The sequence below is a fragment of the Rhinopithecus roxellana genome, chromosome 13 (genome assembly GCF_007565055.1).
Source record: "Rhinopithecus roxellana isolate Shanxi Qingling chromosome 13, ASM756505v1, whole genome shotgun sequence".
NCBI classification, from domain to species: domain Eukaryota; kingdom Metazoa; phylum Chordata; class Mammalia; order Primates; family Cercopithecidae; genus Rhinopithecus; species Rhinopithecus roxellana.
The window spans coordinates 107,883,340-107,898,301 of NC_044561.1; the positions used below are offsets into that span (position 1 = coordinate 107,883,340).

The 14,962-nt window shown below is 48.5% G+C and overlaps 1 protein-coding gene across 3 annotated transcripts; it reads right to left on the reverse strand.

Moving 5' to 3' along the window:
* Positions 1-4,787: 4,787 nt before the first annotated feature.
* On the reverse strand, positions 4,788-14,570 carry C13H20orf173 (chromosome 13 C20orf173 homolog). Of its 3 annotated transcripts, XR_750470.2 has the most exons (11): positions 14,477-14,570; positions 13,983-14,342; positions 13,619-13,797; positions 13,369-13,462; positions 13,150-13,201; positions 7,027-7,412; positions 6,691-6,878; positions 6,410-6,607; positions 6,211-6,257; positions 5,996-6,111; positions 4,788-5,202 (listed from the first exon to the last, which is right to left on the reverse strand). XR_750470.2 is itself a non-coding variant. In XM_030915548.1 (6 exons), the coding sequence occupies exons 2-5, from the start codon at positions 14,289-14,291 to the stop codon at positions 13,175-13,177; spliced, it is 609 nt and encodes a 202-aa protein (XP_030771408.1). In that variant the 5' UTR covers positions 14,292-14,342; positions 14,477-14,570; the 3' UTR covers positions 7,204-7,412; positions 13,150-13,174. The 3 variants fall into 3 exon arrangements, 2 of the variants coding, with proteins under 2 accessions (XP_030771408.1, XP_010384842.1); XM_030915548.1 differs by lacking the exons at positions 4,788-5,202; positions 5,996-6,111; positions 6,211-6,257; positions 6,410-6,607; positions 6,691-6,878 and having other exon boundaries at positions 7,204-7,412; XM_010386540.2 differs by lacking the exons at positions 4,788-5,202; positions 5,996-6,111; positions 6,211-6,257; ... (1 more) ...; positions 6,691-6,878; positions 7,027-7,412 and adding an exon at positions 11,928-12,202.
* Positions 14,571-14,962: the final 392 nt, after the last annotated feature.

The following is a 14,962-nucleotide window of genomic DNA, read 5'->3' on the forward strand; positions in this document are numbered from 1 at the left end:
AGTCGGTCTCACCCAACTCATTACATCAGTAGCCTGGTCACAGGGTGGACACTCTGACCTCTTAGCCTTTCATTGCCAATGCTACCAGCCCTATATATGCCCTTATGGGGCCTGATCTTGACTCAGCTGGGCGGGCTTGGAGGTAAAATATTGAATGGGTCGGGGTAGGAGGAGAGATGAGTCTCTGCCAAGGCTGTGTGATGTGTCATTTGAGAGAGTGAGTATTCCCTATTCCCAGCACATGGCCATTTATTTAGAGCCAGGGAGGGGGACAAGAATTCTTAATCAAATGTGATTCTTCCTTAATTACTACTAGTTGTTCAGGTGAGGGAATCAGGGAAGGCTGTTACGCAGTGCCAGATTAATAATCCACACGTTGCCCCTGCACCTGCTGTCCTGGTTTCCTATCAAAGCCTCTCCTGTATCTGTGAACATTCCAGCCCCGCAGGTCAGATTGCTGGCCAGGAGTAGTCTCACATTCTAGCTGACTGATAACCTCGGCTTCTGCTGTTGCATGTGGTTTGATGACTCATGCTGGAGCCTTTGGCTATAACTCTCTTCCCTGTATAAGGGCCATCTCTGAAGTTTGTCTGCCCAACTCCATTACCTGGTGAATGAGATTGGCTGGCTGCTGCTCCTGCCCCAGCTATTCAGTCATTTGGCAAATACTCATTTAAACAAAGCTCCACAAAGGAGCTCCGAGAAGGAGCTCATCTCTAGGTACACAGAACCTGGATACAGATGAAAGTTTGCAGAATGACCCAGTTGTGCAGAGGAGACCCACTGGCTGCTCTCAGTGAGGCCAGGGAGAGTCAAACAGAGCATCTTGGACAAAGAGGACTTGAAGGCCCTTTCAAAGTGTTTGTCAAGTCAGTTAGATGCACAGGATGTGTGGAGTCGAGGGGTACATCTAGGAGCAATGGCAGGTGTTATCAGTTCATTCAGGTTAGACCTCTGAGCAGACAGTAGAAACGTCAGCCACAGGTGAGCATAAGCTCAAACCCCCTATTGAAGGCTGTAGTCTTTTTTTTTTTTTTTTTTTTTTTTTGAGACGGAGTCTCACTGGACTGCAGTGGCCGGATCTCAGCTCACTGCAAGCTCCGCCTCCCAGGTTTTTTACGCCATTCTCCTGCCTCAGCCTCCCGAGTAGCTGGGACTACAGGCGGCTGCCACCTCGCCCGGCTAGTTTTTTGTATTTTTTAGTAGAGACGGGGGTTTCACCATGTTAGCCAGGATGGTCTCGATCTCCTGACCTTGTGATCCGCCCATCTCGGCCTCCCAAAGTGCTGGGATTACAGGCTTGAGCCACCGCGCCCGGCCTGAAGGCTATATTCTTGTCCCACAGGGCAGAGCACATGGCAAGTGGCACACTGACTCAGATACCAGGCACTGGGAAAAGTGGGAAACCATGGTCACAGACTCTACATCCCCCTGCCCTGTTGGCCTCCATCCCTTCCTCAACCGTCTGCAGAACACCTCCTTCCAGCACATTAGCTGCTGCCTCCCTCGACCTATTCAGTCCTCAAGGGTGCCCTGCTAAAGGCTGGGCTGAAGGCTAAGAGGAGAGGTGGCATTCAATGTGTCCTGTGGCCTCCCTGGGGTTGATGAAGGGGTTGATGCCCAATAGAGTCCTTCATCTTGGCTTCAGCCCAGGGGACAGCTGCCAAGGGAAGGCTTGGCAATCAAGGGCGATGGAGATAAGAATGAAAAGGGGCACCACCCTGTGCCAAGGCTGGCATGGTGCATATCTGAGAGAGAAGCTGCCTATTCACAGCGTAGGGTTGTCAAGCTGGAGGCAGGGAGAGAAAAGCAAGAGCTTTTTCGTTCCTCTTAAGGATAGAATCTATAGGAAAACGTTGTAATAGGGTTAAAAATAAATTTCCCATCCATCCAGACTTTTTTCTTTGGTAGACTTTCTTGTCATCTACTTAAAATGAAACAAGTGCATGTACGTGGTTAAGAAATTTTAGCTAGGAATGATGGCGCATGCCTGTAGTCCCAGCTACTTGGGGGGCTGAGGCAGGAGGATCGCTCGAACCTGGAAGGTCAAGGCTGCATTGAGCCCAGATCATGCCACTGCACTCCAGCCTGAGTGATGAAGTGAGACCCTGTCTCAAAAAAAAAAAAAATTAAATTAAACAGTGCCGGGCTTGGGGGCTTATGCCTGTAATCCCAGCACTTTGGGAGGCCTAGGCAGGCAGATTGCTTGGGCTCAGGAGTTCAAGACCACCCTGGGCAAAAAATATAAAAATTAGCTTGGTGTGATGATGTGCCTGTAGTCCCAGCTACTCGGGAGGCTGACCTGAGCCCAGGGAGGTCGAGGTTGCAGTGAGCCATGATCATGCCACTGCACTCACTCCAGCCTGGGCAACAGAGCAAGACTGTCTCAAAATAAAAAAGGAACTTAAATGAAAAGAAGACGGCAGTTTCCTACCTCATTGTTCTCAAACTCCTCTTCAGAGGCAGCCATTTTTTTTTTTTTTTAACTATGTTTTTCTACTGGCTCACTTTATTCCTCTAAAATAGTAACTTGTCTGTGTGGTACCATGACGGGTTCAGTATCTGACATGATGCTGCGCTGCCTACACCTTTGGGGATTCTTGGATCCTGACTGAGCTACCTCATTCCTAGACACCTGGTATACCACAATGCATCAGGGATGTGGGTAAATGTGCTTTTGGTTTATGTGGAATATTTGCATTTTGTTAGGTTGTGTGTGGTGGTTGAGTAGCCAAGAGGGTAGCATGCGGTGGATATTTGTTTTAAATATACAGCAACTGGAAACTCATTTACTGAGGCTATTTAGTTACCCTGAACTGTTTCTACCAAAAAAGCAGGATAAATGCTCCCTCAACACACACCTTTAATTACCAATTTTTAGAGTAAAAGGTTGAGTATCATTATGAGCTCAAAGTTTTTTATATATTCACTATGGTTCAATCATGACAGTTGCTATTTTTGATGCTGAAATTGCTGCAAATCTAATGTCCAAGTTTTCTTTGTACTTGTCTAGGCCTAGAATCTTTTAGTGGAAAAAAAAGCATTTAGAAGACAAAAATCAGACTGAGCACAGTGGCTCACGCCTGTAATCCTAGCACTTTGGGAGGCTGAGGCAGGTGGATTGCCTGAGCTCAGGAGTTTGAGACCAGCCTGGGCAACACGGTGAAACCCCGTCTCTATTAAAATACAAAAAATTAGCGGGGGGTGGCAGTGTGTGCCTGTAGTCCCAGCTACTCAGGAGGCTGAGGCAAGAGAACTGCTTGAACCCAGGAGGCGGAGGTTGCAGTGAGCTGAGATCGCGCCACTGCACTCCAACCTGGGTGGCAGAGTGAGACTCCGTCTCCAAAAAAAAAATACAAAAAACAAAAAACAAAATCTGGGTTGCAGGGTTGATCATTGCTAATGGGGTGTAATAGGTGTTCAGATGACAGAGGGAGAAAATGTACTTTGTAAATTGTTAGTTCATCGAGGTTATGATTGCGCAACAATGTGAACATACTTAATGCCACTGAACTTTATTGCCATTGATAACTTTTAAATGGTAAATTTCATGTATATTTTGTCACAATAAAAAGTTTGAAAATTGAGTTTATAATATTTCCAGTTTGGGCCGAGCACAGTGGCTCACGCCTGTAATCCCAGCACTTCGGGAGGCTGAGGTGGGTGGATCACAAGGTAGGGAGTTCGAGACCAGCCTGACCAACATGGTGAACTCCCATCTCTACTGAAAATAAAAATTATCTGGGTGTGGTGGTCACCCAGGCTGGAGTACAGTGGTGCAATGTCAGCTCACTGCAACCTCTGCCTCCCAGACTCAAGTGATTATCCTACCTCAGCCTCCCAAGTAGCTATGATTACAGGCACCCACCACCACGCCTGGCAAATTTTTGTATTCTTAGTAGAGACGGAGTTTCACTATTTTGGCCAGGCTGGTCTCAAAACTCCTGACCTCAAATGATCAGCCTCCCTCGGCCTCCCAAAGTGCTGGGATTACAGGCATAAGCCACCACGCCTGACCTGTGTTTAGCTTCTAATGGTGTTAATATAAGTAGTTATTTACTTATTCAAGACCAGCCTCGGCAATATAGTGAGACCTCATCTCTACAAAAAAAATTAAAAATTAGCTGAGGGTGGTGGCACGCACTGATAGTCCCAGCCATTCAGGAGGCTGATGTGGAAGGATCACCTGAGCCTGGGAGGCAGAGGTTGCAGTGAGCCATGATCATGTCACTGCACTCTATCCTGGGTGACAGAGTGAGATCCTGTCTCTAAATAATAATAATAATAATAATACCAACACTATAATAAAAATACTGAGTGAAGTTTTTAAAATTTTTTTTTTTCTTTTTTGAGACAGAGTGTCACTCTGTCGCCCAGGCTGTGAGTGCAGTGGTGCAATCTTGGCTTACTGCAACCTCCGCCTCCCAGGTTCAAGTGATTCTCCTGCCTCAGCCTTCTGAGTAGCTGGGATTACAGGTGTGCACCGCTACGTCTAGCTAATTTTTGTATTTTTAGTAGAGATGGGATTTCACCGTGTTGGTCGTGCTGGTCTTGACCTCCTGACCTCGTAATCCGCCCGCCTAGGCCCCCCAAAGTGCTGGGGTTACAGGTGTGAGCCGTTGCACCTGGCCTAAAATTTCTTTGTAGTTCTTTTTGTCCTCAGAGACTATCCTACAAAGAATATACAAGGAACTTGAAATAATTGAGTTAATAACTTGAGTTAAAGGAACTTGAAATAATTATTTCTCTGGTGTTTATATTATCAATTAAATATATAGTTAGGTCCATTTGATGTGTTTCCAACTTCAGGATTCGTTTTTTTCTCATTTAATTTTATTTTTTGGTAAGATATAGCATAAGAGAGTCACATGGTGATAAGACAGAATCAGTAATAGAATGTAGCCCGTTAATGCTACCAGAAATCCAGAGAGAGAAATAAGCTAGGGTTTTATTCAGCAGCAGAGCGATCTCCATCCAGGGTCTGCTTGAAACCCCAGTCCCTCTCTGACACCACAAGGTCCCCTTGACTACCTGTCAGCCTCCTGGGGACCGCAATGGAAACATCTCAGCCGTAGACATCAATCTTCCTCTCACACTGCAGTTTCAAGATGATCTGTATTCTGCTGGGAAATTTTGGGTGGTGCTCTCAAACCAATATTTGTCATCCTGGTATGGGACCACCAACAAACCAAACAAGGACACCTGGGAGACGGGATAAGACAAGAGATGGTGGTGGGGTAACGGCCTGCCCCCATGCCTTCAGCACCACTCACTCAACGCTAGTGTGCCAGGCTTCGTCTTGGAGCTGGGAGGAGAATGGAGTTCACCTTCTTCAAGGAAGACAGACTCTCAATACTCATAGTGACCCCAGAGCCCAGAAAAGAGAGCATCAACTAGTTGTTCTTCATTATATATTGAGAGAAGAGAGGATTCCCCTTGGCGACAAGGGAAGGGCATTCCAGGCAGAGGGAGCAGGGTGTGAGAAGGCGTGAGGCAGCTGGTGTGTCTGGGGAACCCCAAGAAACCCAGTGTGGGAGTCTGGGAGAGAAGAGAGGGATCAGATCATGTAGGGTGTTGAAAGCCAGGCAGAAAGTTTTAGATTTAATGGGAAGTCCCTGGGAAGACAGATTTTTTTTTGTTTTTGTTTTTTGAGACGGAGTTTTGCTCTTGTTGCCCAGACTGGAGTGCAGTGGCATGATCCTGGCTCACCACAACCTCCGCCTCCCGGGTTCAAGTGATTTTCCTGCCTCAGCCTCCCAAGTAGCTAGGATTATAGGCATGTGCCACCATGCCCGGCTAATTTTGTATTTTTAGTAGAGACAGGGTTTCTCCATGTTGGTCCGGCTGGTCTTGAACTCCTGACCTCAGGTGATCAGCCTGCCTCGGCCTCCCAAAGTGCTGGGATTACAGGCGTGAGCCCCCACGCCCGGCCAAAAAGACAGAAATTTTGAGTGGCAGAGGAGTGAAAGTCTGTGAGTTGCAGGAGATATCTTACCTGGTCACAGGTATGCAAGGCATACAACAGAGCCACAAACCCCAAGGACAGATACTGTGGTTCTCCAGTCAACTTTCCTTGATATACCTGAGGAAGTAGAGGCTGATCACCAGCACCTAGGAAGATGGAGAAGGGGACTGACCTGAAGCCTGTCCCATGGCTACCCACCATCATGTTGTCCTACCACTTTCCCCTTTCCTTCCTGGGGCCCTCACCTTATCTTTGCTGTCTGGTTCCACCAGGAACCTGGACCATCTGAAATCTAAAAAGAAACTGAGGTTTGGGAGGATTTCAGAGTCATTTGACAAGCAACCTTCAGCCTTAAGTAAGCCTTGGGGGTCCCCCAGTATCCAGCCAGGGTATCTTTGGAGTCGCCTTTGTCACCCTCTACAGTGACCTCCCTCCCTGACATACCCAGGGTTTTTTTGCTTCCACATGCTTGTCTGTTTATGCAGTACACTTATGAACCACTCCAGACCAGATGAATTCAAGGGAAGCAGCGGCAGTTGGATACCGGGGTCCTGAGGGCTGGCAATCCCAGGGTACATAATGCACATAGTGGTCCTATTCTCCACATCTGCCTCAAAGCCTTGGACAGGGGCCTGGTTCGTCCTGAAAAGGAAGTCAGGATGGTCATTTAGAGGAGGAAGAGGCTTGGGCTTGGCCTTGGTCTCCACCTCCTACCCTGGACCCACCTGAGGACCACTTCATGTTGATTAATCCTGAAACCAAGGCCAGAGCTCCGTGGAGACCTTGAGTTTCCCACCACTGCACAGAACTGGCAGTTGGATACCACATGGCCCAGTGGGCATGGGGGAGGTGTTTTAATCAGCTGCTGCTGCTTATTCTCAACCTCCTTCTCTGACTTGACTCCCTTGAGTCCCTAGGAGCATAGGAGGGAAGAATTTAGGGGCTTGACCCAGCCTCCACCTACCTGTGGAAGAAGATTAGAGCCTGGAGCCATGATGGAGAGATGGCTAGGACCTGGGGTTGGGTCAGGGATTGGACCAAGACTAAGTTTGTGCACTGACCAACCACAATATCAGAGCATCACTGGACATGGGATCCTGTGGCTTCTGTAGGGGTTCAACGGTGCTGTCGAAGCATCTGTCAAACCAGTCAGACTCATCAGGCATGTGGAGGCAGGCAGAGCACGTCTAGACCTCAGATAAGCAGTTGCATTTTCTGGAAAAGTTGCTGGGACAGTGGCAGATTCCCGGGTGTATTTTGGCCATATTACGGAGATTGTTCTGGCTGGAGTGTTGGTGTAGGAAGTAGGCAATCAGCCACAATGAAAGGACATAGGCAGCCACCAGGCCCAAACTCCTGTATCGAATCATGATCTTTGGCCCTGATGATGGTGCCCCCGGCAGACAGTAGATTGGCCCTGACACCTGGCACCAGGAAGGAGAAGAGGCTGGGGCCACAGACGTCCCCAGCATCCCCCATCCTAATGGCTTCCATCCCTTTCCCAACCCTTGACACTACACCTCCTCCCAACACCTTGCTCCTGCCTCCCTGGTCACCTACTGGTCACTACTGGAACTGCCAAAACCTGACCTAGAGGCAGAAAGAAAGGGAGGGAGGACACTTTTGTGTTCCGTGGCCTCCCTGAGGAAACTGATGCCTAATGGGGTCTTCTGTGCCAGCCCAGTGATATCAGGGACTCATCACAGAGGCCACATTGTGACCTACTCCACTAAGGCCTATTGAGGACCGCGCTGGGGGTGGTGAAGAACGAACAGACACAAGAGACAAAGACAAACAGAGAACATGGCGGCCGCGCCTAGAGCCTCCGCCTCACTTTATTTATATTCCATAAACCCCATGTCAGCAAAAATAACACAATGCAAAACAAACTTTCTGCACCCAGATATAACCTTCTGCTTAGTTCTTTGTCTCTAAGCTCTTTCTTATTTGTCTGCCTTCTTGGCGCCTACTAGAGTTCATTAAAAGTTCCACTAGAGACACTGTCCTTGACTACTGGAGTTTATTAAAAGTGCAACTAGCTAGAGATACTGTCCTTGAGCCTTATCTATTCTTAGCATATTGTTTTCAATGGCCCCTGCAAAGGCCCCTCCTTCGCCTTGGCATTCAGCCCAGAGCCCAAATGACCAGGGAGGTGTGGTAGTCAAGGGTCCAGGAGACCGGAGGGCACAGAGGGAGAGGTTGGGACAGGAGGGCACAGAGGGAGAGGTTGTGTCCAGGCTGGGGTGGGTGAGCAGGAGACAAAGAGGGAAACAGAAGGACCACCTTGGCAATGGCTCACACCTGTAATCTCAGAGCTTTGGGAGGCCAAGGCAGGAGGATCCCTTGAGTCCAGGAGTTCAAAAAGGGCCACCTGGAATCTTCTGAAGAGAATTTACTATACTGATGAAAGTGAATATTTGGTACCTTTAGCCCTTAACACCTCTCAGGGGTGGACTTTTTGAGAACTGTTTTTTGTTTGTTTTTTTTTTTTGTTTGTTTGTTTGTTTGTTTGAGATGGAGTCTTGCTCTGTTGCCCATGCTGGAGTACAGTGGCATGATCTTGGCTCACTGCAACCTCCGCCTCCTGGGTTCAAATGATTCTCTTGCCTCAGTCTACCGAGTAGCTGGGACTACAGGTGCGCGCCACGGTGCCCAGCTAATTTTTTTTTATTTTTAGCAAAGACAGGGTTTCACCATGTCGGCCAGGCTGGTCTCAAACTCCTGAGCTCCAGTGATCTGCCTGCCTTGTCCTCCCAAAGTGCTGGGATTACAGGCTTGAGCCACCACGCCTGGCCAATCCAGTATATATCTTACACTTATAGTATACCTAAATTCAAATCGTTTTGTCAGAAACGCATGATTTATAAATTTGATAAAATCGTACAGTCAAAAAAGATTTACATACCCAAGCTATAACAAGCTTACTGAAAAGTTTTCTAAGAACTGAATTGTTTATAAATTTAGATTAATGAAAATAAATTTAAAATTTCCTTGCTCACTTACACTTGCTACATTTCAAGGGTTCATCCATCATATTGGATGGCACAGAACTACAGGCTAATTTAATTCTAAAAGTCAACAGTCTACTATCAGTGTTTACATTATTGTAACTGGATAAATATTTCCTATAGAGTTTGTAAATGAACTAAGACGACTTTTTTGTTGTTCATGAGTTCATGATAACTTTTTTTTTTTTTTTTTGAGACAGTTTCGCTCTTGTTGCCCAGGCTGGAGTGCAATGGTACGATCTCGGCTCACTGCAGCCTCTGCCTCCTGGGTTCAAGCAATTCTCCTGTCTCAGCCTCCCGAGTAGCTGGGATTACTGGTGTGCACCACCACACTCGGCTAATTTTTGTATTTTTAGTTGAGACAGAGTTTCATCATATCAGTCATGCCCAGCCTTTTGTTCATGGTAACTTTCTAAGAAAGGGTATGACTCACGCCTGTAATCCTAGCCCTTTGGGAGGCCGAGGCAGGCGGATCATGAGGTCGAGAGATCGAGACCATCCTGGCTAACACAGTGAAAACCTGTCTGTACTACAAATACAAAAAATTAGCTGGGCATGGTGGCGGGCGCCTGTAGTCCCAGCTACTCAGGAGGCTGAGGCAGGAGAATGGTGTGAACCCAGAAGGCGGAGCTTGCAGTGAGCAGAGATCATGTCACTGCACTCCAGCCTGGGCAACAGAGCGAGATTCTGTCACACAAAAAAAAGGGGGACGGGGTATGTAGGAGATAAAACTTCTAAGTTTGCATGACTAGAAAAGGCATTCTGCTTGCAAGAGGTAGAATTGTGTTACTAAAAAAAAAAATCTTTAAGTTCTAACCCCTGATACTTATAAATGTATTTGGAAGTAGGGCCTTTGCAGATACAATGAAATTAAAATGAGATCATGCTGGATGAGAATGGGCCCTAATCCAATGACTAGTGTTTTTATAAGATGAGGGAAATTGGCCCGGCATGGTGACTCATGCCTGTGATCCCAGCACTTTGGGAGGCCGAGGCGGGCAGGTCACTTGAGGCTAGGAGTTTGAGACCAGCTGGCCAACATGGCGAAACCCAGTCTCTACTAAAATACAAAAAATTAGCCAGGTGTGGTGGTGGGCACCTGTATTCCCAGCTGCTTGGGAGGCTGAGACAGAAGAATTGCTTGAACCTGGGAGGCAGAGGTTGCAGTGAGCTGAGATTGTGCCACTGCACTCCAGCCTGGGTGACAGAGCAAAACTCCATCTCAAAAAAAAAGATGAGGATTTGGAAACAGAAGACACAGGGGAGTATGTATGCCATGTGATGATCGAGGTAGAGACTGGAGTGATGCTCTGATGCAGGGCAGGCAATCCCCAGAATTGGGCTTAGTCTGAGAGGGTTCTTGGCTTTGCCCTGATGCGATCCAGTGGTGTTAGCAACTTGTATTGAAGCGGCATTGCACAGCAGCAGCAGAGGTACACTGCACCTTGTGGAGGAGGGCTACCCCATAGGCAGTGTGCCCAGAGTTAGCAGCTCAGCAGCAGCTCTGCAATCCTATTTATACCCACTTTTAATTACATGCAAATTAAGGGATGAACTATGCAGAAATTTTCCAGGCACAAGCAGTCCTCCTGCCTCAGCCTCGCAACATGCTGGGTGTGAGCCACTGTGCCCAGCCAAAAGTCTGATTTTTTATTCTTTGTTAACTGTAGTGGTTGAATTCTTGATCTTGGTCAACAGACTGGTAAACTTCAGAGAAAAACAATTCGCTGGCTAAATATTTAGTAGTTTACAGGATGATGCAAAAGCTAGAGAACCAGGCTCAGTCTATCAGGAGATGCAAAACATGGCCAAAGACTACCCCAGGAATGGCCCACCTGGAATGCTACCACTGCTGCCAACACAACTAGGCCCTTGACACTGTGGTAGTTTCAGTATGGCAGATTCTTTTCAGCTCTTCCCACTAGGAAGAGCAGTTCAGGCCGGGCGCGGTGGCTCAAGCCTGTAATCCCAGCACTTTGGGAGGCCGAGACGGGCGGATCACGAGGTCAGGAGATCGAGACCATCCTGGCTAACACTGTGAAACCCCGTCTCTACTAAAAACTACAAAAAAAAAAAAAAAAAAAACAAAAAAAACTAGCCGGGCGAGATGGCGGCGCCTGTAGTCCCAGCTACCCGGGAGGCTGAGACAGGAGAATGGCGTGAACCCGGGAGGCGGAGCTTGCAGTGAGCTGAGATCCAGCCACAGCACTCGTGACAAAGCGAGACTCCGTCTCAAAAAAAAAAAAAAAAAAAAGCAGTTCATTTCCCCACTTCTTGGATCTTGGATCACTTTATGACTTGATCTGACCAATAGAATGCTGCAGAAGTGACACTGTAAGGGCTAGGCACAATGATTCACACCTGTAATCCAAGCACTTTGGGAGGCCAAGGCAGGAGGATTGCTTGAGCCTAGGAGTTCAAGGCCATCCTGGCCAACATAGCGAGACCCCCTTTCTATAAAAACAAAAATTAAACTTAACTGGGTGTGGTAACATGCATTTGTAGTTCCAGCTACTCAGGAGGCTGAGGTGGGAGGATCCCTTGAGCCCAAAAGATTGAGGCTGCAATAAGCCATGATTGTGCCACCCCATTCCAGCCTGGGCAACAGAGCAAGCTCCTGTCTTAAAAAATAAAAAAATTTAAAAATAATAAAAAAGCGAATTGGAACTGACGCATCTAAAAAAGCTGGTAACCTCAAAATGCTAAACCTTCTGTGAAAAGCTGGGCCCAAAACAAAACAAACAAACCAAAAAAACCCTCACCCTTATCGAAATGGGTAAAGAGCCTCCCCCAACAACTCAAAGTCTGGGTTTGCACCTGGCATGAAATTGAATCTAAACTTATACCTCCTACAGGATCCAGGGGACCAGGCAAAGAAATTAACTCAAATAGTGCTCCTGAGATCTGGAAGGCACGTCTGGCCCTTCCCTCCCAGACACTGTGGTTGCAGGCAAGACAATCAGGCCAGGATTTTATTCCATACCAGACTGATCTCCATACAATTTCCTCTTGCCCTTTACCCCCAGAGAAATAGGACTTGTGTGGACTCAGCTCGGCTGAGCTTGTGTGAGCAGAGAGCTTGTCCACATGCTAGCTGATGGATGACTTCGATTTCTGCTTCTGCACTACACGTGGGCAGTATTTCCTTGGAGCCCTTGGTCTGATTATCCTCCTCCCAGTGATAGAAACACTTTCCTTGCTATTCTGATCCAAATCCAAAGAGGGTGACCTAGTGGATGAAAGAGGGACATATGTGTCAGCAGGCAGACTCCTGTCCTCCATCCCTGCCTCCCTTCACTTAGCATCTGGGATGACAGGTTGCCCCTGGGAGCTGGGAGGAGACTGGAGCTCACCACCAGGAAACAGACTCTGGACACTCTCCTAGAGTCACTGAGGAGCCCAAAAAAGAGAATGTCAACTCGCTTCTTCTCATAATATTGGAGGAAGAGAGGGGAACCCCCCAGGACATAAGAGAAGGGCATTCCAGGCAAACAGAATGGTGCATGAGGCAGCTCATGTGTCTGGGGATTTCTACAAGCCCATGATGGGAGCCTGGGAGACAGGAGGCAAGGGGAGGAGTCAGAACATGTAGAGTCTCTTTTTTTTTTTTTTTTTTTTTGAGATGCAGTCTCGCTCTGTCACCAGGCTGGAGGACAGTGGCACAATCTCGACTAACTGCAACCTCCGCCTCCCGGGTTCAAGCAATTCTTCTGCCTCAGCCTCCCGAGTAGCTGGGACTACAGGCATGTGCCACTATGCCTGGGTATTTTTTGTATTTTTAGTAGAGATGGAGTTTCACCATATTGGCCAGGCTGGTGGCGAACTCCTGACCTCATGATCTATCCGCCTCAGCCTCCCAAAGTGTTGGGATACAGGCATGAGCCACTATGCTTGGCCTACATGTAGAGTCTTGAAAGCCAGGCAGAAAACTTTAGACTCCATGCTGAAGGCATTGAGGAGCAGGAATTTTAAGAGAAGATACAAGAATCTTTCCTGCCTGGGCACAGTTGTGCAAGACACAGAACAGAGCCTTGGGCCCCAGGGATGACGCTGACCCTGGTGAGGCAGCCAGTTGTCCTGCTTGCACCTGGGGAGGAAGGGGGAGGGAACTGACCTGGGGCCCTTCCCACAGCAACCCACAGCCACATCCTACCCCTTTTCCTATTCCCCCCTCACCATGTCTTTGCTATCTTCCACTCCACTAGGGAACCAGACCATCTTCCAAAATCTGAGAAAGAATTGAAGGTGGGGGAGTTTGGGCCATAAGACCTGGGAAAGTCCTGCAAGTGTCCCCAGTAAGCCAACAGAAGGTCTTTCCAGAGCCCCTGCTGTTATTCCCTGCAGTGACCTCCCCTCACCCCCACACAGAGAGTTTGGGGTCACCTCCTCCATCACCTCATCACTTAGATCATCTGAAGTCCACACCAGCTCAGAGAGCTTCTGCAGTAGCATCTCCAGCTGCATCCAGGAGCCCTGGTCACTGGCATTCCTGGGATAGATGAAGCATTGTGGGTGGTTTGGTTCCTCACCTTTATCTCAAAGCCCTAGACTTAGGGCCCACTTCATCTTGGGAAGGGGAGCAGACACTGATGGAACTGTGGGGCAGGCCTGGCCCTCCTGCTCCCGCCCTCTCCCCAGCACCCACCTGAAAACCACAGGGTATTGGTCGATGTCGTTGCCAAGGGTGAAGCCCTGCAAGGTATGTGGGCACCCCAACAGCACACAAGTCCCACAGTAGAAATCAAAATGGCTCACCGAGAGCCTGGGAATCACTTTAGACAGCTTCCTCCACAATTTCCCAAGCTGGCTCCCTGAGTTCATGCCCTGGAAACAGGAAGAGGGAAATTGGGGGCTGGGCCCAGGGGAGAGAAAACAGAGCTGGGTAGATAAGATCTCCATCCAGAGACTGTGAAGACAGGGCCAAGGGCAGGGATTTGGGCGGAAGGTGGGAAATGGGTGAGGCCCAGGAAGCATGGCAGATAGGGCCGGGCCCAGTATTGACCACTGACCAACCACCAGAGCACAGTGTCAGAAGTCATAGACTCTCTTGTCCTCAACAGGTACCCCATGGTCTTCCTGGAGCATGCATCAAGCCAGTTCCATTTGTCGGCTGTGTGGCCGCAGGAGGAGCAGTTGAGGGTCTCAGAAGGGCAGCCATACTTCCCAGAACTGAACCAAGGGCAGTTGCAACACCGTAGTACCAAGTACATTTGTTTTTCCTGGGGTGCTGATTCAGGTGTCAGATCCAGATAGGGGGTCATCAGCCAGAGGATGAGCATCCAAAAGACACACAGGACAAAAATCTGCCAGCGCTTCATGTCTGCCCCAGGTAGTAGCTCCTGTGGTGGGCCGCAGACTGGCTTCTCTACCTGGAAGGACGAGGGGCTGAGGCCACAGGCAGCACCAGCTTCCCTCTGTCCTGTTGGCCTCCACAGCTCCCCATCCCTCCAACCTCCACCTCCTTCCAACCCCTCCTCTCCTGCCTCACTATCCATTTGCTCACCCCAAAAAAGGACTCTGACTGGGCATGGGGTGGAAGAGGCCAGGGCAGAGAGACAGCATGTGGCTAGCCCTGCAAGGGGAAGGAATAACTCAGTGGGGCCCTTGGTGTTATCCCAGTTATATCATAGATCTCATCACAAAGTACACATTGTGACCTCCCTCCTTTAGCCTGCCTGGAAAAAGCCACCACCTTTCTCTGACACCCGAGTAACCTCCACTGGATGTAAGATACATGAGGACAGGGACTCAGCTAGTCTCTCTTCTTCACCTCTGCAGCTCTAAGACTTAGAATTATTTAATAAATATTTATGGATAAATAAACAGGGGTTTGAGAGGGAATTTTTTTTTTTTTTTTTTTGAGACGGAGTTTTTGCTCTGTCGTCCAGGCTGGAGTGCAGTGACGTGATCTTGGTTCACTGCAACTTCTGCCTGCCAGGTTCAAGCAATTCTCATGCCTCACCCTGCCAAGTAGCTAGGACTACAGGCA

What these genes read in the sequence shown, in the direction of transcription:
- C13H20orf173 (XM_030915548.1), bottom strand. Translation starts at nt 14,291, where the DNA reads ATGAAGCGCTGGCAGATTTTTGTCCTGTGTGTCTTTTGGATGCTCATC. An exon ending in CAATACCCTGTGGTTTTCAG is followed by an intron (nt 13,463 to 13,618) that starts GTGGGTGCTGGG and finishes CATCTATCCCAG; the next exon opens with GAATGCCAGTGACCAGGGCT. An exon ending in CAGATGATCTAAGTGATGAG is followed by an intron (nt 13,202 to 13,368) that starts GTGATGGAGGAG and finishes ATTCTTTCTCAG; the next exon opens with ATTTTGGAAGATGGTCTGGT.